This window comes from Phascolarctos cinereus, unplaced genomic scaffold (assembly GCF_003287225.1).
Source record: "Phascolarctos cinereus isolate Bilbo 61053 unplaced genomic scaffold, phaCin_HiC Scaffold_5;HRSCAF=322, whole genome shotgun sequence".
Lineage (NCBI taxonomy): Eukaryota > Metazoa > Chordata > Mammalia > Diprotodontia > Phascolarctidae > Phascolarctos > Phascolarctos cinereus.
Window position 1 is genome coordinate 418,313,558 of NW_027555958.1, and position 26,823 is coordinate 418,340,380.

General features: G+C 34.7%; 1 protein-coding gene across 3 annotated transcripts in view; it reads left to right on the forward strand.

Annotated features, from left to right (window-relative positions):
- Positions 1 to 26,823, forward strand: part of KIFAP3 (kinesin associated protein 3) — a 210,867-nt gene that overhangs the window by 50,767 nt on the left and 133,277 nt on the right. For all 3 annotated transcript variants that reach the window (XM_020974677.2, XM_020974675.2, XM_078156503.1), the window contains exons 6-9: positions 265 to 364; positions 889 to 1,013; positions 4,099 to 4,197; positions 5,836 to 6,014. In XM_020974677.2, the coding sequence (XP_020830336.1) occupies positions 265 to 364; positions 889 to 1,013; positions 4,099 to 4,197; positions 5,836 to 6,014 (503 nt within the window). The remainder of the gene's footprint in view (positions 1 to 264; positions 365 to 888; positions 1,014 to 4,098; positions 4,198 to 5,835; positions 6,015 to 26,823) is intronic.

Genomic DNA, 26,823 nt, shown 5'->3' on the forward strand with positions numbered 1-26,823 from the left:
CCATTTTGGCAAAATTTTATAACATGTAAATAAAGGGATTCCTTATTTTATATTTACATTCTTGATGTATTTTTGTGAAGTTTTACATTTTATAGATTTTAATTTATTGAACTTATTTTCTGTGGCTAAAAACAGAGACTTGCTTTCTGTCATCTTTTTCCCAATTCTAACATATTAGCCTGATTTTAATAGGTGAAAGTGTCACATTGTACTTTGTACTAGAGATGAAGTAGATAATTGTTCTTTGGAAATTTTTTTCATCAGAAACTGCCCTTGGTGCATTAGCCAGAGTATTGAGAGAAGACTGGAAGCAAAGTGTAGAACTGGCTACTAACATAATATATATCTTCTTCTGCTTTTCCAGGTAAGTACAAGAATTATGAAACTAATGTTAAGTGCCTCTCCTATATTCCAGTTTTGTTTTTTTTAAATCATTCTAACGTAGTACATTTTAGAAAATAAAAAATAAATGTTCATTTAGTAAACAGGAAGATATTGGAAGTTATAGTCTGTGTGATAAAGTGGCTTTCGAACATTGTGACATAATTAGTCTTGCTAAGTAGCTTTCTGCAAATTGTTTTTGAGGATAGCTTAGTGAATGGCTACTAGAGTTGTAATTATTAAAAATATGTTGTGAGTAATTCTGTTTTTTTTTGCTTTAAATTTGAATCATTTTATAAGAACTTAAAGAATGCCAATTCTGAGAGCAATAAAGTCTTATGGATTTCAGGTCTTCAATGTGTAATGTGTATATATTCATTTATAAAAATATTATCTCATAGTATAGTGTGTATTAGTTTATTTTACTGTGTATTAAAACCTGTTGCCTCAAGCTTGAATTGCACCTATTTCTACAAATACATATATACATCTTTCCTTTTAATGTAGTTTTTCTCAATTTCATGGGCTAATCACTCATTATAAAATTGGAGCTCTGTGTATGAATATAATTGATCATGAGCTGAAGAGACATGAACTCTGGCAAGAGGAACTTTCTAAGAAGAAGAAAGCTGATATCCTTTCAGAATGAAAGTTCAGTCTGAAGACTGTAGCTTTTAACAGTAGATATATTGAAAATTTTTTATCTTGTCATATTGGTGATATAGCATTAATAAAGTACTTTTACTCAAAGAAAGTAAAAGTGAAAACATCAGAATAAACAGTTATGTTAAAAAGTTCTTTGTTGTATCAGATTGAAATTTGTTTCCCTATAACTTACAACCCTTGGTTCTAGTTTTCTCTCTGGAATAACAAAGAACAAATCTTCTTCTGCATACTAGCCATGCAAGTATTTTAAGATGGCTTTCTTCATGACAAATAACTGAATGAATGAATGAGCTTCCTCAGTGTCCCTTCATGACAGTGTCTCTATCTGTATCACTCTCACCTGAATGCTCTCTATTTAGTCACTGCTCTCTCAAAGTGTTGCTGCCAGAATTAGATAAGATACTCATTGAAGAAATTGAGACTATAGACAGCCTGTTGTGTTCAAAGATTTTGTATGTGAGTTGGTTGGAACTTGGAATTCATTTTGCCATAGAAGCAATGTTATTGGTAATGACTATATAGTATACCTGAAGCATTTTACTATAGAAGCAAACCACTTTTATGACATTTTTTCCAACGGAAAATTCTTTTAGAGTTCTAATTTAGGATGTCAAAAACACATCTACTTCTATTTCTACAATGAGACTGTGGACCTGCTCATGTACCCATGAGGCAATAGTACTGTTGATAAACAATTATTATGTACACTGTGGGAAGTACTATCCTGCTTGCTAGGAATACAAAGAATAGTTTAAAATATCCCTGCCTTCAAGGAGTTCATATTCTGAAGAGAGAGAAAACAAGCAGACAACTATATACATACAAAATATATACAGAGTTGATGAAAGATAGTTTCAGGAAAGCCCCGTAAGGTAGAGGAGATTGGGAACGCTGGGAAAGATCTGCTGGAAGTAGAATTTGAGCTGAGTCCTGAAAGAAGTCAGAGAAGCCAGTAGGAAAAGATGAAAAGGGAGAGCATTGCAGGCATGAGGGACAGCCATTAAAAAGGAATGGAGATGGGATGTCATGTGTGAGGAATAGCAGATAATGCACATATATTGCTAGATCATAAAACATATATATAATATATTATATATATATATATATATATATATATATATATATATATATAGTGGTGAGTAAAGTGTAAGACTGGATACAATGAATTTAAAATATAACATTATGAAGAGCTTTAAATGTTAAACAGAATATTTTATATTAGGTCCTAGAAGTAACAGGGAATCATTTGTGTTTATTGATTATGGAGTGATATGGTTATTCCTCTCCAGGCTGTACTTGGGACTTCCTCTACTGTGCCCCAGCTTCTCTTCCTGAAGCTTTACCTCAACCCTGGAATTCATATATTGGAATTGCCTTCTTTCTCTGATTGATGGCTCCTCCCAGAACCTTCATTTGTGGAAGAATGCCCTGGCCAAACATGTCTCAGTCCTCATAGAGCTGCATACGGGACTTCCTTTATCATGCCTCTTGGCAGGGTACTTTCCCTCCCAGCTTCCCCCGTCCCTTAACAAAACACTCACACACACACACGCACACACACACACACACACACACACACACACACACACACACACTTTTCAGCTTCTGTTTGTGTATTGTCTTCCCCCATTAGAATGTAAGCTTTTTGAGATCAGGGATTGCCCTTTTTTTTTTCTACTGGAATTTGTATTCCCAGCATTTAGTACAGTAGCTGGCACACTTAAAAAGTGCTAATTGATCAAACGACTGACTGTACTATAGGAAGATCACTTTGTTAGCTGAGTAGAGGATGAACTAGAGTGGGGAGAGACTTGAGGTACAGATACCAATTAGAAGCCTGTTGTAATAGTCCAGTCATGAAATGATGAGAGTCTATAACTCTGCATGTCAAGAGAAGGGGATGTATGTGAGAAATGTTATAAAGGTAAAAACAATAAGACATGGCAACAGAGAGGATATTTAGAGTTGTGAATGCAGGATGAATCAAGAATCACACCAAGTTTGAGATCAGTTGGGAATGTTGTAGCATGCTCAATAGTAATAGGGAAATTTGGGAGAGGCAGATATTTGGAGGGGAAAATGATTAGTTTTAGAGGCGTTGAGTTTGAGATGCCCATGGTCCATACGGGTTTAGCTATCTAGGAATGCCTCATTGGCAATAACTCTTATACGTAGTAGCTATGGACAATAAATAGGAAGTGAGGGTAGGGATTTGGGGGATTGAGGATAAGTAGGAATAGCAGCAGGGCTTCCTTATCAATATCAGCCGTGGGTGAAACTTTTTGGTCTCATTCTTGATAGTATGCCAAAATCTCTTTTTATTTCTTCTGTGAGTCTCAAGAATTTATTTTCCTGTTTACTTTTTCATGGTTAACGACTGTTGTTTCTGAGGATTTCTTACCATTATGACTAATCTTCAATAGAACATTGTCTTACATATTCTCTTCTGTTTTCCTGAACCTGATCCAAACGCATTGCCCTATGGGAGTGGGCAGAGATGTTTTTGTATGACTACTGTCCTTTTCAACCCATGACTTTTCCAACCCTAAAATATACTCAAGGCTACTTATTCCAAAAGTGGTGTCAAAATTGGTCCATTTCACAAAGCATTAGGCCTGACCCACTTAACATTGAAAGTTGGACCTTATTTAAATCAGAAGCTCTAATAAACTTGAAGGAGAGCTGGGGTAAACATTCCTGTCTGTAGTATTTAACCAATCTTGTTATAAGTTCATGTGTTGTCTCTAGTTATTACTTAATTTTATGTTGTGAGCTTTTGGACAGTGGTGTATAGCTTTTTAATGATGTATTTTAATTGAAGGTGCAATTAATAAGCACCATGTAAGGTGCTGAGGCTGTAAAGACAGAAATGAAACAATCTCTGCCCATAAAAGACTCACATTCTACAGTTATGTATTTGTCCAGAATTAATGAATGAAGTTCTGTGTAATTGAACATAGGAATATGTGAGTATGGCAATTTTGAATACATTTTTCAATAGATTTCCTCTGCTTTATGAATATAATATGATCCTTAACTTGATATTTTTACTTGAAGAAGACCCTGAAAACCAAACTATGAAAAAAGATTATGAAAAAACCTATAAGAAGTACCAAGGTTTGGTGGTAAAACAGGAGCAGCTCTTACGAGGTACAGATTCCTAATTTATAGAAAAGAAAAAAGTATTTACTTTATAGATGTATTCATTTGTTCTGGTTTTCATAATCTTACAAAGGCCAAATCCAAAATTAATAGAAAATGTTATAAATTTCAGTATAATGTATGCCTTCTCGTTACCTGTCCTTAACCTCAAGTTTGTTTCCAGTTAGTTGGTTGTTTAAGCAATCATCACGTTCTCCTTCTATTCTTCAGTTACCCCCATTGGCTTTTCATCAATATGTACTCTAAATATTAAAGTTTACATATGCTTAGAGTTCAGATACCTCAAACACAACTTTTCAGAGATGTTTTTTCTAACATTAAAATATTTCATCTAATTTCCAACATAAAAGGTCACAGTTTTCCATAGATGAAATTGCAAAAACATAGATAGATAGACAGATAGATAGATAGATAGATAAATCTGAGCATTTCTTTGATTTAAGAACAGTACTCTCATGTTTCTGGACTTTATTGATAGTATAAAATAAACATAAACAGAGTCTGGAACTTAGAATCTCTGTGTCCTTGTTTAAGACTAAAACTCTGAAGATGGTTATTAGCAAGAATGAATTGATACTCTTTGATGGATGTCCAGCTCCATATTGTAGATACCCACCTCATAAGTATTTATTTGATCAACACACTGAAATCTGGTAGTTTAAGTTCCTATATTATTATTGTTGGTCAGTTATTTTCAGTCACATCCAACTCTTAGTAACCCCATTTGAGGTTTTCTTGGCAAAGATACTGGAGTGGTTTGCCATTTCCTTCTCCAGCTCATTTTACACATGAGGAAACTGAGGAAAATAGGGTTAAATGACTTGCCCAGGGTCACATAGCTAGTAAGAATGTTCAGGTCTTCCTGACTGGTGTTTTATCTGCTATGTCACCTAGCTGCCCATTAAAAACTGTACTACATAGAGGTAATTTGTTATAGTCACATAACAACATTCATAAAATCATTTAAACCTCTGAACATTAACAGAAGTTGCATAATTTGTCTTAATCATTCAAGAAGCACTTTGATCACATTTTTTTTCAAAAGTTGGGCTTTAAATAGAATTTTTAGAAAGAGGTAGGCATGAGAGATCAATAAATTATCTTAGTCTTAAAGGATCTATTTATTAATTTCTAATGTTTTATATCAAAGTTTAACAGACCTAAATTGAATTTTTAACTTTTAACATGCCATAATGTTAATCAAATATTTAAAGTGATATGTTGAAAATTATGATGAAATAACCTATTTTAAACTTTCATATATTTTAGGCCTTCATTTAACATTTATTGATTTATTGTAGCAATTTGAATGAGAAAAAAATGATTTCTTTCTCACAAAATTTGGAGGCACATTTTTCATTTTAACTAGCTTCAGAATAACAACCTTAGTGTATTAGCGCATAATAAATAATTTGCCTTGGTTTCTCAGATCTGTGATAATTACTATTTCCACATCTGCATATTTAACAATTTTTTTCTGATTTATCTACCCTTAATTATTAACTAATAAAGATGGCTGAAAATAATGCTTATCTCCCGTTAGAACTTTGGTTTATAGGAAAGAATTATTATGTTTTGAAAAACTCATCAATCCAATACTCTAACCAGTTACTTTTATTTTTCTAGTTGCTCTTTATTTGCTTTTGAACCTTGCTGAGGATACTCGGACTGAGCTGAAAATGAGGAACAAGAACATAGTTCATATGCTAGTGAAGGCACTTGATCGAGATAATTTTGAACTCCTAATTCTGGTGGTGTCTTTCCTAAAGAAGCTTAGCATTTTTATGGAAAATAAAAATGACATGGTAAGTTGTGAACCTACTTCCTAAACTGTTCTGTGTCGGAAGTTGCTGTAAAAAAAAAAAAGACAACTGTAGTACTATCAGAACAACATCATTTATCCAAATTTCAGTTCTCTCTTTACCATAATAGCATCTCATTTATCTGATAACATCAGGGAAAGAGGTATTCAAGATTAGAGAGTCTTCTAGATAAGTCAAGCTTTTTAGATGAACAAGATATATTTTATAGAGCACTGAAGAAAAGAGCATAATTTCCCCATAGGAGGCTTGTTCTGTTGAGAATTGAGTCTCAGTTGATCAGAGAGGAACAATTTAAGAGGTATGAACAGTGGATGACATGGCTACTTATTTAGTGCCCTATCATGAAATAACACATAAGGTTTTAATTTCAAAATTATGTATCTATCCAATAGGTAGATGTAATAGAAATAGGCACATAAGATATCCCATAGTAGATAGACATAGAAATAGATAACATAAGCATATATGTTCTCAAATCTGTATATACATACACATATCCTTACGTTTGTACACATATCAATTAAATATATGCCCATATAAATACACACATAACTATACGTGCATTTATAAATAATGGGAAATAAATATAAATATATGTTTTTAAAAGAATTATTATTCAATATATGGTTTTTCAAAATTTTTATTTTGAACTTAAACACAAAAAAATCATTTCCATAGACATAACACAAAAGGAAGATTATATCTGAAACTTTGAATCTCCATTTCATACTGGTTGGTTTTTTTTAAAAGTTATAATAAAATCCACACGTTACTTTGAGAGCTGTTTTGCTTGTCTGTGCTTTCTTCTGCACTCCCTTCTGATTTCTTCTATACAATTAAAAAAAGTTTCATTTGTCTTTTGTTTTTGGAATAAGTATTGCCAACCTCTTTTCTCTTCCAGCCTTCCTCCATAATTAAAAAAAAATCCTTGGGAAAGGAAAAAAAACTTTATAACAAAAAAGCATAGTCAAGCACAATAGCCATGTTCAAAAATATCTCTCTTGCATGTTGAATCGCTTAGCTCTCTGTCGAAAGGTGAACAGCATGTTGCAGGTTAGGCCTCCTAGAGATGCAGTTCATTTTGTTGTTTGGCTCTCAGAGTTGTTTTTCTTTACAGTATTGTTGTTCTTGTGTAAATTTTTCTTCTGATTCAGATCACTTTATTATATGTCAATTCATCCTACCCCAGATTCTCTGAAATCTTTTTCATCGTTTCTTACCATGCAGGAATATTCCATTACATTCATAAACCACAATTTAGTCAGCCATTCCCCTTGAAATTCACTTGTTTGGATTCTTGCTATTTATTTGTTTTCATTTTAAATCCCTCCTTCAGAATAGTAAAGTATATTTTGCTTGGGGCTGTTCCTTCCCCTCTAGTATTCTCCCTTTTAACTTTCTTCTCCCTGTCACCACTTGATTCTCTGTTGGGTTTGATGTGTTTTTATACCAAACCATATATATGTATGTTCAGCCCTCCTTTGTTTAATTCAGGTAAGAGTATAGTTCATCTGATGCTGGCTTCCCCCACCTCTTGCTTCATAGTTTATAAAACTTTTCCTCTCACTCAACCCAATTGTGATAAATAGCCAGTTCTCTCCCCTTCCTTTTTTCTATAATAGTGGTTTCCTTTTGCATATCCTTCTCTTTCCCCTCTTAACCCTCAGAATAGAACCAATCCACTACTTTTTAAAATTATTTTATTTTTACATGAACTTATAATCTGTACCTCTCACTTCTTTCTCCCAATTAATTTAATTAAAAGAAAGAAACCCTCATTACAAATATTCATGATCTGGCAAATCAAATTTCTTACATTGTCCACGTCCAAAAATATATGTCTCATGGCATTTTAAGTTTGTCACTTCACTGGCAGGAACTGACTGGCTTGTTTCATTCATTTTCAGTCTTTTGCAGTTGGGTTTTTTCATTGCATTGGTCAGAGTTCTGAAATCTTTCAGAGTTGTTTCTCTTTATAGTATTGCTGTGAAATAAGTTGTCAAGTCAGATAGCATTTATTGTACCTCTTATTTGCCAGACGCTGTTCTGCTTACTTTGCTGTTGTCATTGACATCTTCCTAATTTCCTCTGAAACTGTCCATTCATCATTTCTTCTGACATAATATTCCATTATATTCATTTAGGCATTTTCCAGTGGGATAACCCCTGCCCCTTTCTTTTCAGTTTTCAGCTACTAGGTAAATAGTTGCTGTAAATAGTTTTGTGTGTGTAGGTCCATTTCCTCTTTAATCTCTTTGGGGTGGGGTGGGGTGAGGTGGGGTATAAGCCTAAAAGTGGTATAGATGGATCAGTGAGTATACATAGTTTGCAGAGTTACCACTTTGGGGGCATAGTATTGAATTACTTTGCAGAACAAGTCACAACTCCACCAACCGTGCATTAGTATGACTCTTTTCTCACAGGCCTTCCAGTAATATTCCTCTTATATCTTTACCGTTCTGTTGGGTGTGAGTTGGAACCTCAAAGTTACTTTAATTTATTTTTCTCTGATTATTAGCAATTTAGAAAATGTTTTTCATACATTTGTTGATAGCTTAGATTATATCTGTTGAAAACATTGATATTTATTGGGTAATGGATTAGTTTTAAAATTTTGAATTGGTTCCATGTATCTCTTTGATAAGAGTCCTTTATAAGAAAAGTTTGCTATAAGATTTGTTCTCAGTTAAACGTTTCTGTTCTAATTAATTCTAACTATATCAGACTTGTTTATGCAAAACCTTTTTGATTTTATATAATCAGAATTATCCATTGTATTTTCTGTGATCCTCCCTATCATTTGTTTAGTCTCTATCCATAGAGGTGAAGGGTAATTCCTTCCTTACTCTTCTAATTTATTCATAATATGACCTTTTGTATCTATGTCATATATACATTTGGAACTTAGCTTGGTATATGGTATGAGGTATTAGTCTAAACTTAATTTATGTCCAGTAGTTGTTTTTCAGTTTTTACAGCAGTTAAATACAAAAGCAGTTAAATAATGAGATCTTTCAGTAAGTGGGGGTCTTTAGTTTATTGAACACTATTCTACTATTTTTATTTGCTTTTGTATGCTGAGTATGTAATCTGTTCTACTGATAGACCTATTTTTTAACCACTACCAAATCATTTTAACAGTTTGCTTTGTAGTATCATTTAAGATTTGGTGCTAATGGGCCTTCCTTTTTACTTCTTTTTTTTGTTATTATTCTTGAGATTCTTGACTTTTTGTTTTCATCCATAGGAATTTCATTATTATTTTTCCTAATGCTTTATAATACTCTTTTGAAAGTTTGATTGGTACAAAACTGAATAAATAAATTAATTTAGACAGTATTGCCTTTTTATTATAAATTGACTTGTGAGCAATTAATATTTTTTCCAATCTTTAAAGAATATTTTATTATTAGATTAATAGGTTCTTGGGTAAATCTTGGTAAATATACACCCAAATATTTTGTAGTTATTTTAAGTGGAGTTTCTATTTCTGTTTCTTCTGGCTTAGTTTTGTTTGTGATACAGGAAAACTGATGATTTGTATAGATTTATTTTATATTCCGCAACTGTCTTGATATTGTTTCATTTAATTTTTGGTTGACTCTAGGGTTTTCTAGGGAAATCATTTTATCTGCAAAAGGTGATAATTTTTTCTTTCCTTTTGTTTATTTAGATTTTTCATGTCTTATTATAGAGCTAGTATTCTGTGTTACATAATAGTGGTGATAATGGATGTCCTTCTTTTACTCTTGATCTTACTCTTTTTACCATTACATGTAATGTTTATTCTTGGATTTAAATAGATATTATTGACTATGTTAAGAAAAGGTTCATTTATTCCGGTGCTTTCTAGAATTTTTAGTTGAAATGGATGTTGGATTTTGTCAAAAGTCTTTTCTGCGTTTATTGATATAATCATATGGTTTTCGTTATTTATATTTTTAACATGATTGATTATATTTATAGTCTTTCTTATGTTGAACCAACACATTTTTCCTGGTGTAAACTCAACCTGGTTATGATGCACAATATTTCTAATATGTCATTGTGGCCTACTTGCTAATATTTTATTTAAAGTTTTTGTGTCAATATTCTTTTGGGATATTAATTTGTAATTTTCTTTCTCTGCTTTGGAAAAGACTGAAAGGGTTCCTTTTCTTATTACTGCAAATAGTTTGTGTAGCACTGAAATTATTTTTTTAATGTTAGACAGAATTTGTAAATCTTTCTGGTTATAGAATATTTTTTCCCCTTTGGGAGTTTATGGGTTATTCAATTTCTTTTTCTGATGTTGATTATTTAAATAGTCTGTTTTATTAATTTGAGAATTTTATATATTTGTATTAATTAATTTGCTCTAAGTGATCAGCTTTGTTAGCTTATAATGGGAAAAATAAATTCCAAAAATTTCCTTTATTTCCTCTAACATTGTTTTGAGATCTCCTTTTATATTTTTTATATAAACAATTGGGTTTTCCTTTCTTTTTTTAAAAGTCAGATGACTTAACTATATTTTGGGTTTTTTTTCCAAAAAATTGTCTGCTAGTTTAGTTTATCAATTCTTCATGCTTTCAGTTTTATAATCTCTAATTTTCATAATTTCTGCTTTATTGCTTAGTTGAGAATTTATTGATTTGTTGTTGTTCAAGTCTTTTTAATTGTATGTTCAGTTCACTGATTTATTTCTCTTTTATTGATGACTGTGTTTAGAGATATATTTCCCCTAAGATCTGCTTTAGCTACATCCCATATGTTTTAGTGATGCCGTTAAAGTGCTGTACTCAATATGCCAGTGAATTTGGAAAACTCAACAGTGGCCACAGGATTGGGAAAGATCAGTTTACATTCCAGTCCTAAAGATGTGCAATGCCAAGAAATGTTCAAATTACCGAACCATTGCACTTATTTCACATGCCAGTAAAATTATAAGATTCTGCAAACTAAGCTTCAGCAATATGTGAACTGAGAGTTACTCGAAGAGGCAGAGGAACTGGAGACTACATTGCCAACATTCACTGGATTATAGAGAAAGCAAAGGAGTTCCAGAAAAAGTCTACTTCTGCTTCATTGACTACACCCAAGCCTTTGACTGTGTGGATCACAACAAATTTTGGCAGGTTTTGAAAGAGGTGAGAGTACTAGATCATCTTACTTGTCTCCTGAGGAACCTGTATGTAAGCCAAAAAGCAACCGATGTTTGGTTAGAACCAAACGTAGAACAACTGATTGGTTTAAGATTGGGAAAGGAGTATGACAAAGCTGTATATTGTCACCTTTTTTATTTAACGTATATACAGAGTACATGATATGAAATGCCAGGCTGGATGAATCAAAAGCCAGAATTAAAGTTGCCTTAATATCAGTGATCTCAGATATACAGATGGATGAAGAGGAGTTAAGAAGTCTCTTGATGAGGGTGAAAAAGGAGAGTGTAAAAGCTTCTTGAAGCTCTAAAAAACATAAGATCTTGGCAACTGGTCCCATCACTTCCTGGCAAATAGAAAGAGAAGAAATAGAAGCAGTGTCAGATTTTATATTCTTGGGCTCAAAGATCACTGCAGATGGCAACTGCAGCAATGAAATTAAAAGATGTTTGCTTCTTGGAAAGAAAGCTATGGCAAATCTGGACAGGATAGTAAAAAGCAGAAACATCACATTGCTGACAAGGATCTATAAAGTCAACGCTATAGTGTTTTGCGATAGCAGTGTATGTCTGAGAGTTGAACTGTAAGGAAAGCTGATGTTGCAGATTCCATGCTTTCAAATTGTGGTGCTGGAGAAGACTTTTGAGAGCCCCTTGGACAGCAAGGAAATCAAACCCATCATTACTTAAAGAAATTAGTTCAGGCCATTCAGTTGAAGGTCAAATACTAAAGCTGGAGCTTAAATACTTTGGCCACATAACAAGAAGACAGGACTCATTGGAAAAGACCCTGATTTTGGGAAAGATTGTAGGCAAAAGGAAAAGGGAAGAGCAGAGGATGAGATGGATAGAGAGTGTGATGGAAACAACAAACATGAACTTGGACAGACTTTGAGAGATAGTGGAGGCTAGCCTAGTGTACTTGGTCCATGGGGTCATGAAGAGTCAGATGTGACCAAAGAACAACAAAAATATGTTTTAGTGTATTATCTCATTGGGGCAGCTAGATGGCACAGGGCATACAGCACTGGTTCTGGAGTCAGGAAGACTCATCTTCCTGAGCTCAAATCTGGTCTCAGACATTTAGTAGCTATGTGAACCTTGGCAAGTCACTTAACATTATTGGCCTCAGTTTCCCCATCTTTAAAATGTGCTGGAAAAGGAGATGGCAAACCATGCCAGGATCTTTGCCAAGTGGTATCATGAAGAGTCAGTCACAACTGAAATAACTGAACAACATATTATCTCCTTATTATCATTTTCTTTGATGAAATTTATGTTGTTTCTATAATTTGTCTTTTGACCCACCCATTTCTTTAGAATTGTGCTTTCTAATGCATTTTTAAATTTGAAATTTTACCCCATTTATACCCTCTGAAGACTTTAATGAAGGGCTACAGCAGCATACAGCTCTTTCTAATTGGTCAAATGTGCTTACTTTCCAAGATTTCTCCTGATTCTTGTGTTTGCATTTCAAACTTCCTATTCAGTTCTGATCCTTTCCTGGGGAATATTTTAAAGTCTCTATGCTTATAAAAGTACAGCTCACATTGGTCATTTCAGCACACATACTGGGTGCTACTGCTCCCCAAGGATCCCAAGGGCCTTGCTGTGGTTTTATCCTGGAGCTTTCTCAGGAAGCATTCCATTCTTGCTGCCTCCAAATTGAGAACCCTGTAAACCGTATTGGCTTATTTGCTTATGCTGTTGCTGGCTTTGCTGATAGTCTCCTTTCCTATTACCTATGGGCTCCTGGTTGACCTTTTATACAGTTTTCTTGATTGATGCTCAGTTGGTTACTAATATCTGTTTTTTGGTGATGTAGGTGTCAGAGAGCAGGCCATCCTGCCTTCATTCAGGTAGATGTTTGGCCAGAAATATCTATAAAATTCTTATAGTATTGTTGGGTTTGTTGAATATTTATATTGGTAATAATGTTAAATTTGTAAACATCTAATCCTAAGACTTGGGTTTTTATTAGTTAATTGGAAGCATAAGCTTTTAGATTTGTTTGCAGCAGAATTCCAAGTTGCTTTTTTTTGCAATGCATTTATTAATGCTATTTAGACATTTTTTAAAGTAATAATTGCTTAAAAAGTATTTTAAGTGACTACAACATGCAAGGCATCACGTACCTTAGGCTCTGGAGATTATAATGATAAAATGAAAATTAAGGTATTTGGTGCCCCCTCAATCACAATTTAGATTTCCTTTTTTATTTTCTAACATCAATTTATTCTGATTTTAAATTTAAATTTATTAAATGTGTGTGTCAAAATGGTTGAATTATATGGCTAAGGGAAATAAGATGCTATAATACTCTCTTTTTTGCCTTCCATCACTTCTGCCACAGCTATATTATCAGAAACATGGTCTGAGGAAGATTTCCCTTGACTCTCTATGACTGTCTTTCAAAGCATTAATAAGATGATCTCTACAACACCCTTTTTCTTTCCTCACTATCATCCTACTACTGTGCTTTTATCTAATTGTGGGAACAGTGGGATCAAGTGAAGAGTTAGCTCCATAGGATTATTCATAACATTGGCATGAATTTGTCATGAGATCAAGCAGGTCCTGAACTTAACCTTAGAATAGTACTGAGTTTTCCACTTTTGCTTCTGAATTCCAAAAAATGGCCTTTAAGAAAATGAAATATATTATCTTTGTAAACTTTTCAAATCTTTAAGCTAACAGTTAACACCTTTCCTACCTGCCACACAAATGGAACCTCTTTTTAAGCTAACAGTTATTTGCATTAGAGTAGATTTTGATTGGTGACCTCATCCTGCAAAAGCCATCATCTAATCTTTTACTAAGTACCTGGCACATAAAAGACACTTAATAAAGGCTTGTTAATGTGACTTTTTACATGAAGGAACACACATGCCTTTTTTCATCAAAAATAAAGTTTTTGTATGATTCAGTATAAATGGTTTTAAGAAATGTTTTTGTAACTACATATTAGAGGTCAGTGGTGTAAAGATTTCTAATGGCTCTACTTTTAAGTAACCAAGGTCACCACTACTTTTTCTATATAATCTTTTTTGTTTTTGTTAAGCATATGTGCAGGCACCAGTTTTTTATTTCCTTTATTTAATGATAGATTGAAGATTCTTTTAGTCTTTGGATTGTATCTAAACTTTTTAAATTTCGGAGAGCCTTGTGCATTGCTATGTATTCTGTTGAATACACAGTAAATATTTGTTTATATTCATGAAGTTTGGCACATAACCACAGCACTTTGGTCTCAACTGTCATCTATCATCATAATATAGTTACTGAGCTCTTAATGTGTACATGAACAGTATGCTGGAAACCAGGTTATAGAAGCTAATAAAAAAAACATGCTTCTTGTCTTTGTTGATCTTTCTTAGAAAGACAGTATGATAAGAGTGATTAGTTACCCTTTGAGCTGATTGTATGTGCCTAGTTAAATCATCTACCTTGATGGTAACTGAGCAGAGTGATTTCAGACTACGTCATCATCAACATGTATGCAGCTGATATGTATGATTTATAGAATTTTAGAGACTAGATTTAGTGCTATGCAAAAAACACTGACTCTGGAGTCAAAAGATGGATTCAAATTCCACCTTACAACATATGTGACTATGGACAATAATAAACTTCCTGGACCTCATTTTCTTCATTTTTAAAGTGAGATCATTGAACTAGATGTGGTTCTAAGGTTCCTTCCAGCTTTTGATCCTTGATCCTGTGATTCATTTCAGTGTACTTGGTTGATAAAAATGCTTTTTTCCTTAAAAAATGTAATTAGAAAAAAGTTTAAGAAAGATTTGGTAGTTGTTTTAAAAAAAAACCTCCGAGGGATTTAGAGAAGGAATGAAATTTACGCAAAGGTGTTTTGTAGGTATAATTTTTAGAGCTAGAAATTAAGGCCTTAGGCATGTTCTTGCCATACATTTTAATTTTACAGATGAGAAAATTGAAGCCCAGAGTGATAAGTGGCTTGCCCAAGGTACATGGCAGAATCAGAAGGAGGTGGAATGGAATAAGCATTTGTATATTTCCTACTGTATGCCAGCCACTGTGCCAAGCACTTTTTATAAATATTATCTCATTTGATCCTAACAATAACCCTTTGAGGTATAGGTACTGTTATTTCCATTCACAGTTGAGGAAACTGAGGCAAACAGAAGTTAAGTGACTTGCCCTCAGATCACCGTATTGCCCTATCTCTAAATTATTGGTTTGAGGAATCTTTATGCATTTTGAAAATTTTTGCCTAGAATATAATTTTTATGTCTGGATGATTTTCTATGCATCAGTGGCAAATGAATACCAATAAAATGTGGACTTTCAAGTGACATTGGGGAAAATGATTTGAAGGCTGAAATAAACTTATTGGTAGGTTAGATGTTTCATGATAACAGGATTTTTCGTGTAAAATTCAAGATGGACACTAATCTGCACTCCTAATTTCTGTTCCATTTCACAGAAACAAGATATTTGGCATCCATTTTTGAACAGTTATTTCGTTTACTGGTTGGCACTGTGCCTTTATCAACTGGAAAGGCATGAACTAGAGAGATGAATTAAATAAATAAGAATCTATCATTTAACCTTGTGATTGATTTCCTGGCACACATTCACATTCCATTTAGTGTAGTGAGAGGACAATTAATAAATAAACCTGCCAGGTTATTTGTTTATAAATCTCTCATACAGCCACTGGTATGCATTGCAGATTTTTCAAAAGAAAAATGTAACTTAAAATAATTAGTATCAGATGTGGTCTCTAGTAACTATGCAAAAATAGTGAGTAGCTAATATGTCAGACTACATCATTAATTGAATATAGTTTTTTCCTTTACTATAATATTTAACTAATACCCTTCCTCTTTGCGTCAAATAGGTTATGGAAAATATAGGGTATTTATAGTCTTTTCATATGTGGTAAAGATAGCCTAAAGCACAGGTATCTAACTCACGGCTTAGGAGCCTAGTACTCCTAAGGGCTGCCTGAACCAGATTAAAATGTAATTGGGAAATATTTGACAAAATAGAAATACAATTAAACATATATAATATTACATTTTAAAACTTAAGTTAACATGTGGCCCTCAGGGATCCTTATTATGGTTTAGTTGCCACCATTTCTATTTGAGTTCCACACCACTAGCCTAAAGGTTTCAAATGAATTTTCAGTCTTTGGATAAAATAGGAATAGGAAAGTCAACAAGGGAGTAAATAACCTCAGAAGATTTAAGACAAGCATCAGTGAAAATCCAGGCTGCTTTTTTTTTTTAAAGTAAGAGAAAAAATGTTCTCTGAAGACTTGCCACACAGTATCTTTTGGCTAGATGAGCAACCATTGACCTCAGATAGTGATGCTGCTATTCAAACCTTAAAATACAATAACATTGTTATTCAAACCTTAGATAATTTTAAACATAATTTTTCTCCATTTGAAATAAAATATGAAGCATCACAATATGGACCTAGATTTTTTTTCCCATTGGTGTAGGGAACTCCAGAAAAAATTAAACTCCCTTCAGCAATACAGATCAGCAGCTTCTCTATAATTTATAATCTTAGAGAATTGCCTGGAGTATTGAAAGATTAAGTGATTTGCTCCAGTATGTTTCAGAGGGAGAACTTGAATGTAAGTAAGTCTTTGTGACTCACAATTGGATTTTCTATCCGCTATGGCATACTATCTCCATAACTTAGAATATATATATTTATTTGTTGTGGCTTAAGTGCAGTAGGTTTAATTGAATGTTACTAGTGAAACTGCTTGTTTTGGGCACCAGTGAAATTCTAGATATATCATTCTTATTTCTTTGTTTCTTGGCTGAGGGGAATGGAAATTTTGTAATCCATTGCTTGTAATACAATATAGCAAGCTCTTAAGTCTTGAAGAGGGCAAATTACCCAGGCCCTTATCTTCCTTTCTGCTCCTGTAGATTAGTTGGTTATTTCTGTTATTAACATTTATTTTTGTATATAGTTTTATGAAGATAGACCTTGAAATTGTTAGGTTGAAAATATTTGGGGAATTAGATTTGCTTTACACTGGTTATGAATAAAAAAGTTACTAAGTATTTACTATGTCCTACATGTTGTACTGAGCACTGGGGTTACAGACACAGAAGTGAAAGAATCTTTGCCCTCAAAGAGCTTACTTTCTTCCAGGAATACAACATATACAGACATAAATTTACATATGTGTGTGTGTATCTATATCTATATCTATATAATAGAGGGGGAGTTATTATATTCTTCCTTCCTTTTTAGATAATCCAACCAAAGAGAGAAGTTGAATAATCAGTTTAAAGATTCACAGCAAGTCAGGAAGTGATCCAGGACTTAAGTTTTGAATGTTTTAAACTTTTGATCTTGTGACGGTTTACATAATTATTCTAGTGAATGCCTGCTTGTTTTAGATTTCTATCTTGAAGTTTATATGACTAGCAAAGCATCCCTCTGAGCCAAAAAGTAGAAGATTCAAGGAAGATATATGAATGTTTCTTTTAAAAACTTCACACATATATTACATCTGTTTATTGTTTATTTGCATTCACAGTGAGGAGCAGAGACAATGGAAGGTTTGGGGATATTGGCATTTGACTCTCCCCAATATTCTGGGTGGTTGTTGTTGTTGTAGTAGAGTTATTTCCAGCAAAATATTTTGTCAGTTTCAGCCATATCCAACTTTACATGAACCCTATTTGGAGTTTTCTTGGCAAAGATACAGGAGTAGTTTGTCATTTCCTTCTCCAGCTCATTTTACAGATGAGGAAACTGAGGCAAAGAGGGTTAAGTGACATACTCACAGTCACCTAACTAGTAAGTATCTGAGATCAAATTTGATCTCGGTTCTTCCGGTACATCCAATGGGTCACCTATTCTGGAAGCTGACTTCAAATAAAGTAAAGAAACTGTGTTATAAAGTGCTGCCTAAGGATAGGGAGAAAGGTGTCCAGTTTTTTCTTGATTTTATATAGTACACCCACCTTTTTTGGCCTTTGTTTGTGTGTCCACTGCTAGCCTAAAGCTTGTCATGTGGTAAGCACGTAATCAGTGTTGGTTGACTGATAGGCAGGACATAATAGAATGTTATGTTGCCATGTGGTGTCCACTCAAACCTACATTACTCTTTCTTGAACTTTCTATAGAACAAGTGATGACTTGTTCTTCAGGTTTAAAAGGACTTCATCACTGTGCCAAAGAATGGACCTTTCGGATAAAACCTAAATAGACCAGCAAAGTGGAATTAATTGTTTTCTGAAGTAGTCACCTCCCCTGATTGGAATTATTTAAACAACAGCTATCTGATTATATATCCATAATGTAGAAGAGGTTCCTATTTAGGCTAGGAGGTTAGACTAAATAATCTCTGAGGCCCCTTCCTGCTCTTGGTACTCAGTCAGTAGTTAGTATCCCACATTTTGAAAAGCTTCATCTTCAGGGTAGATGCTTTCAGCCCTGAAAGTAGCAAGAGGATCAGTAAGATTAGCAGGAGTAGCCTCAGGTTAATTCATAGCTCTGCAACTTATAACACTGGTCCTTAGCCAAGTCACTTATCACCTCTTAGGGTGCCAGTTTTCCTGTAAAATGAGGGAGTTAGAATAGATAATCCAAGAGGTCCATTCCCACTTAAAAATCCTTTAATCAGGAGTTGACTGTTTATGAATTGACAGTCAGAATTAGATATAAAGTATAGTGCTCTGAAGGTAGTTGCCTCATGTTACTATGCAAGTTTGAAATATTAAAAGAATTGAACTTACTCCTTTCAATTTCTGAAATTATTTTTCATGATTTAATAACTTGGTTATTGGGCACATGCTTCTGAATTTACTTGGATTTTGTAGACTGAAAAGCAAAGAAAGTTAATGAACAGGGACTCCACGCTAAAGCGCAATAAATACATGCTGAGTAGAAACAGTCAATTAACATTTCCTTGTTAAAGCCAGTCCTAATAGAAAGAACTAAATCTTAAGCCTTTATTCCTATGGTGGCACCATAAAAGTTTTTGATGTTATCCTTAAGTTGTTATTTATATTTTAAAATATATGGTTCTTTTTTATTTCTTGCTTTTTAAGAATACCTTAAAATACTGCAGAGTTTTAAAAGCTGGTTGGCAAGAGGGTTGGGTCCCTCACAGCTCCCTACTCCTAGCAGGTATATGTAGAAGAGAGAAAAAAAGGTAGACCTAATGCTAAAGTTATTGAAGGATATAGAATCAGAGGTTTGGAGCATCAAGGAACCTTAGAGGTCATCTTAGTCCAATCTCCTCATTTTACAGAGGAAAACCTCAATCCCAGAGAGGGGTGTACCTTGATCAAAGTCACTCAGTAAGTAGCAGAGCCAGGATTGGAGCCTACTTACTCTGACTATGAATTCTGTGCTCTTTCCACTCTACCATATTCCATTTATAAGGTAGCCCTCTTTGGAGAAGTCTCTGTGTATGTTTTGGGGTGAGTGGTAATGTAATAATAATACTTGATCTTTATATACTGGTCAAGGTTTACAAAATGGTATATTAACTAAATTAACTCATCTTCATAACATCTCTGTGAAACTAGTACAAGTATTACTGCTCCCAGTTTACAGATGAGAAAATTGAGGCTTAAATGACTTGCACATGGTTCACAGAACTAACTAAATGTCAGAGGTGAGGTTCTAACTTAGGTATCTCTTTAGTCAGTCATTCATCATCCATTTATTAAGCACCTTCTATGTGCCAGGCACATAGCTTAAATGATGGAGATATAAAGAAAGGCAAAAATATGTTGAATTTGAGATGCCCACAGGACATCTAGTTTGAGATGTCCAGTGGGTGGTTTTTGATGTGTGACTGGTACTGAGGAGAAGGAAAGACTAGAACTAGCTACGTAGATGTGAAAGTCATCTACATATAGGGAGGTGAGAATTGGACCCATGCTGAAATCACCAAGTGAGAGGATTATAGGTAAAGAAGGAACTGTCTAGCAAAGGAGACTGATAAGGAGTAGTCAGACAGGTAGGAGAAAAACCAAGAGAGAGCAGAGTCACAAAAACTGAGAGGAGAGGGCATCCAGAGGAGATGGTCAAGAGTGTTAAATGCTACCAACAAGTCAAGAAACATAAGAATTGAGCAAAGGCTATTTATTAGACTTGGCAATTTAGAGATCACTGATGATTTTATTGAGGGTGATTTCAGTGAATGATGAGGTCAGAAGGCAGATTCCAGAAGGCTTAGAAAAGAATGAAAGTAGAAGTGAAACGGATGATAGCTACTGAGGACAGTAGAAACTAGTGAGGGCTTTTCATGGAAAGACCTGAGTGTGTTTACAGGCAACAAGGAAAGAACCAGTAGATAGGGAAACTTTGAAGATAGAGTGAGGGAATGAGTGGGGACAGTCCGATGGAGAATAGGGAAGGAGATAAGATCAAGGGTACATGTAAAGGAGTTTGCCATGGCAATGAGTAGTATCATCTCTTCATCGGAGACTGACATAAAGGAGAGCATAGTAGAAAATGATAGATATCAAGGGGTTATGAAGTAAGGTAAAGGCAAGATAAGGAAGTAGTGTAGTGAATAGATTTTTTTTCAGTGATGCATGAAGTTATGTCCTCGCTTGAGATGGTGGGGGAGAAATAAGGTGAGAGACTTGAGAAATTAGAAGGGATAAATAATAAATTAGGGAATAGAAGGACTGCCTTTCTGTAGTGAAGGCCCAGTTGAGATTATATAAGAAATTTGTAGCAGACTCATTCACACAGTTTTGTAGTTTATTTCAGCTCCAATCAGTAACGCGTTTCAGAGTGAAGGAGGCAAATGGTGGAAGTAATTCAGATTTATGGTTTGGCAAAGTATAAGCAGAGATAGAACAAGGGAACGATTTAGTCACTTTCTTAGTGTAATTCCAATTTGATCCTTCAGTTTTTAATGAAGGGAGTTTCCAAATTGAGTGAGCAATAAGATGGCAGACTGTACGTTTTCTCTAATCTCCCTGACTTCTCATACCTCTCCAAAACTGAAATTTTTCACCAAAGATAAAGTGACTTCAGCTGTCTTCAAGGTCTAGCACAACCAAGAATCCAAAAAGAAGTTTTAAAAATTCCCAAAACTCAAGAACTGACACACACTGACCCAGCGCTCGCTGAGCACCCCTCCCCTGCCTCCTACACTACCAGCAGCAAGGCTATACTTGCATACCCAAGGTTATAACACAGGCTTATGTAAAAAAAACTACCTCTACACTCCATTCCCCCCGTTCTTCTTCCCATTGATATAGAAACCCCAGTTCTAGGCTATGGAAGTTTGATTAGGACTCAACAACCAGCTTGGCTACAACCCTTCAGGAGCAAAAGCCTGCCAGGGGCTACAACCCAGAAGCACCAGTGCTGCAAACTCTGAACTGGCAGTGCCAGGGAAACAGGCTCGGAATTGCAAGTGCTGGTCCAGAGCTTTTGGGAATAGGAGTAGGACAGGACACTATGCTTGGAGGGTGGGGAGCGGGAAGGAGTACAGCACTCCACCAAGCCTGAGGAAAAGAGCATAGCATCCAGAAGTTGGGGCCAGTTCTGACCATCCAAAAGTCAGTTGGGGCGAAGACCTAGGCTGGTGAACCATGAATTTCTCAATGTGGGAGGCTGAGACACTTTGGGAGCCAGCCCCCAAGGAAACCACAATCAGAGGAGAGGGAGTCCAGAATTGAGTGATGAGAAGAATAAGGGGAAAAGAAATACTTAAAAGTACCAAAGATTTCAAGAAGACAAATCAAAGACCTTGAACATAAGTACATAAATCAACAGGAAAAACGCCTCCAGATCTAGTTAATCAGTTCAGGCATCTGTGAATAAATACTGCAAAATAAAAAGATGAAACGCTTGATGAGACAGAGGACCCTGTGGAATTGGATAAGAACATGGAAGCACAACACATTGTTCTTGAGTGGCTTAAAAGAGAAAAGAGGATTATGAGAGCAGAATTTATGTCCTGCACAGCAACATTAAGGAGCCGAATAGAAAAACTGGAATTTGCTGTGGCAAGCCTCGGTAAAGAAACAAAAGAACAAAATACTGGAAATACAGTACATGGAAGTCAAAGACAACCTAGAAGAAGAGAAAAAAAAATATTAAAGGAAAATGTGCTCTGGGGGCAGCTAAGTGGTACAGTGGATAGAGCACAGGCCCTGGAGTGAGGAGGACTTGAGTTCAAATGCGGCCTCAGACACATAACACTAGCTGTGTGACTCTGGGCAAGTCACTTAACCCCAGTTGCCTCACCAGAAGAAAAAAGAAAGAAAATACGCTCTCTATGAAAGCAAAACATACTGATCTTGAAGATAGGGTGCATAGAGACAGTCTAAGGATTGTTGGTTTCCTCATAGAACATAACAGGACTCAGAACCTTAACACCATAATGAAGGAAATAATAGAAAAGAACTATCCAGAACTTCTGAACATAGAAAATGAAATTCCAATGGAAAGATCATTTCTGGGAAAAACAACAACAACAAAAACCCAGCGCTGAAAACTCCAAGACACGTAGTGCTTAAATTTTACATTTCAATTTGGAAACAAGTTTTGCAAGCCATCAGGAGAAAGACCTTCAGATATAGAGGATAGTCACATAATGTAAGACTATTTGACACCTACTAGGAGGAGGGAATGGGATAATGTGTTTGGAAGAGCAGTGGAGCTCAGGAGGCAGCCCAGAGTGACCTATCCTGTAAATCTGAGCTTAAGCATTCATGATAAAAGTTCAGTAGTAAAAAAGAGTTTGAAACATTTTTAGAAAGCAGACCAGAACTGAGGAGATTATTTGCTTCTGAAAATTTTAATGAAGGGAACTATATTAAATTTGATGAATAAAAAATTGCCACTCATTTAAGTGTCACTGAAGAACTTTATTTACTTCAGTACTTAAGCCTCAATGGAACTATGATCGTGTAGGTGTAGGTGCTCTTTCCAGTGGTACAGATTGCACAACTCATCCATGTTTTCTCATCCTTTTGGATTCTTGTCCATGTCCTCTCATAAATATCCTGTAGATATTCTACCCATTGTACTATGGGGCTTTTCTCTGAACCTCTTAACATTATGTGGGTACCAAGGCAAACGCCTACTTTTTTGGCCAGAAATTGCTTTGATAATCTCTGCATGCAGTTCCTCATTGGTAATATACTGCAGCCCATTTATACCCACAGTTAAACTCTTTCTATTGCCCTTTGAGTGATCTGCAATTTTATTTCTTTTGAAATTTTGATGTTCCATGATTCACAGCTCCATAACATAATGTGGGGGGAAATTGATGTGAAAAGATAGAGGCTTGGTTTCTTTGAAATGAAAGTCAACTTGATTTAGTAGTGGGCTTGAGCCAGGAAGACCTGGGTCAAATCTCCATCCCCCATATCTAATAGCTATGTAATACTTAAGCAAGACATTTAATTCTCTGGGCTTCAATCTCCTCATATGTAAAATAAAAGAATGTGACTTGATTTTGTACCTAGATAGCTCATTAATTCACTCATGTAAAATACCATGCTTTAAAAAAATTATTGATGGGGCAGCTAGGTGATGCAGTACATCAGCATTCATATAAGTCTTCCCAGGTTTTTCTGAAACTGTCCTGCCCGTCATTTCTTATAGTGCAAGTGTTTCATTACAGTCATATACCACAGCTTGTTCAGCCATTCCCCAATTAATGGGAATCCCCTCAATTTCTAATTCTTAAAAAAAAAAAAGCTGCTATAAATATTTTAGTACATATAGGTCCTTTTCCCTTTTCTTCAGTCTTTTTGGGATACAGATCTAGTAATGGTATTGTTGGGTCAAAGGGTATTCATAGTCTTATAGCCCTTTGGGCATAGTTCCTAATTGTTCTCCAGAATGATTTAACTGGTTTACAACTCCACCAACAATGCATTAGTGTCCCAATTTTTCCACATCTCCTCCAGCTTTTGTCGTTTGCCTTTTCCCTCATTGTTAGCCAATCTGATAAGTGTGAGATGGTATCTCAGAGTTGTTTTAATTTGCATTTCTTTTAATCAGTAGTCATTTAGAACATTTTTTAAATGTGACTGTTAATAGCTTTGATTTCTCCTTCTGAAAACTGCTTGTTCATATCCTTTGACCATTTACCATTTGGGGAATAGCTCTTATTTTTATACATTTGGCTCAGTTCCCAATATAGTTAAGAAATGGGGACTTTATCAGAGAAATTTGCTGTAAAATTTTTCCCAGTTTCCTGTTTTCCTTCTAATTTTGAGTTCATTAGTTTTGTTTGCACAAAAGCCTTTTAATTTCATGTAATAAAAATTACCCATTTTACTTTCCATGATCCCCTCTATGTCTTCTTTGGTCATAAACTCTTACCTTATCCATAGCTCTGACAGGTAAAATTTTTCCATACTCCACTAATCTACTTATAATATAACCCTTTATGTGTAAATCATTTATCCATTTTGACCTTATCTTGATATATGATGTGAAATATTGGTCTTTGCCTCATTTCTTCCAAACTACTTTCTAGTTTTCCCAGCATTTTTTGTCAAATTGTGAGTTCTTACTCCAAAAGGTTTTATCTTTGGGCTTATCAAATACTGAATTACTATGGACATTTACTACTGTATTGTGTATCTAATCTGTTTGACTGGTCTACCCCTCTATTTCTTAGCCACCATCAATTTTTTTATGATTAGCATTGTGTAATATAATTTGAAATCCAGTACTGCTAGGCTGCCTTCCTTCACATTTTTCCCATTGATTCCTAGAGGGAGAATTGTTAACCAAATAAGAGATATGCAATCACAAAAGATACAATAAATGATTTCCATTAGATAAAATTGAGAAGATTTTGCACACGAAATTAATGGATCGAGGCTATAAAGAGAAATAGTTAATTAGGGGGAGGGGAAATCTTCATATAAGATATGTTTGATAATGGTGTGATATCTAAAATATATAGAGAACTAACACAAATATGAGACCAAAAACCATTCCTCAATGTTTAAGTGGCCAAAGGAAAAAGAATTACAAATGATTAAGTGTGTGAAAAATTCCTTCAGATTACTAATACACAAGAAATGCCAATCCATTCAGTTCTGAGCTTTCACTCAACACTTAGTAAATGGGCAAAGATGCCAAATGAGGGAAATAATCAGCTTTGAATGGGTTGTGGAAAGACCAGGAACACTAATGCACCATGAGTGGAACTTTGCATTTTTCTAAAGCGTCTTGTAATTGTGCTAAGATAGTAAATAAAATGCCCATACCTTGGCCTGTAGAACCTACTGCTAGGCATGTATCCCAAGGAGATCAGTGCTAAGAAGAAATGTCCTATATACATCACGTTGTATGTAACAGCACTTTTATAGTAACAAAGAACTGGAAACAAAGTAGTTGCCCATCATCAATTGGGGAATATCTAAACAAATAGTTATACATAACTGTAATGGAATATTTCTCTGCTGTGAAAAATTATGAAAATAATGTATAAATAGGAACCTGGGAAGATTTTTTATAAGCGTAGGCAAAATGAAGTAAGCAGAATCAGTAATACATCATACACAATGACTACCACAAATAAATGGAAAGAACAACACCAAAATAATCAAAACTAAATCCTATGAATTATAATGTCCAAACTTGTCCCCAAACCAAGAGCTTAATATTCACTCCAATTAAAACTTCTTATTGCTTAGTAAGAGCATTTGAAAAGATGTCAGTAGTCCTGAAACAATCTTCCTCTTTCAGAAAGTAAGTTCATTTAGATATCTTCAAGTATGCTTATTAAGCTTTCAGACAACATTGACAGATAGCATACGAAAATTATTTTTAAATCATGAATTACAAAAATTATGAATGAATTTTGAGATCAATGATCAGTTATGAAAAAGGTTCTCAAAATTTTGATGGGAGAAAAATGTGGTAGGAAAGAAGTATATAAGTACATAACTTAGATACTTCGATGGTTTCATGATGTGCATATTCCCGCTATATAGATATAACCTTTTCATTCTCTGTGATTCTTATCTGAGTCCTTTCATTAATCATACATAGGGGAGTTACCCAAAGTCCTGGATAATTTCAGGAGAGCAGTACTTTAACAGTTAATTTATACTTAACTGCCCATCTGTTATACCTTGCTGTTGCTACATGATTAACCTAACTCCTTTTCTAGTCATAAATGACCTTGGAGATTTATTTTATACCACATTTTGCACACAAATTATTGTCATTGGTGATATGCTACAGTACATTTGAACCCATCTTTCATATAGTTCCCAGTGTCCCTTGGGCAACCTATAATTTGTGATTCTTTGGAAACTATGGTGTTGGGGTATCAGTAACTGCTATCTAGCAGGTGTTTCTTTTAAAAATGATCCTGAAGGGGCAGCTAGGTGGCACAGTGGATTACCAGCCCTGGATTCAGGAGGACCTGAGTTCAAATCCGGCCTCAGACACATAGCACTTACTAGCTGTGTGACCCTGGGCAAGTCACTTAATCCCATTGCCTAGCCAAAACAAAACAAAAAAATAAAATAAAATAAAATTAAAATGATCCTGAAATGATTTGGAAGCACAGTGTGAGTCAACAGCATCCTATGACAACCAAGAAACCTAGTATAATCTTGGGCTGGATGAAGAGGAATTTGTAGTGTCCAGGCTGAAGAAGCTGGGGTGTTT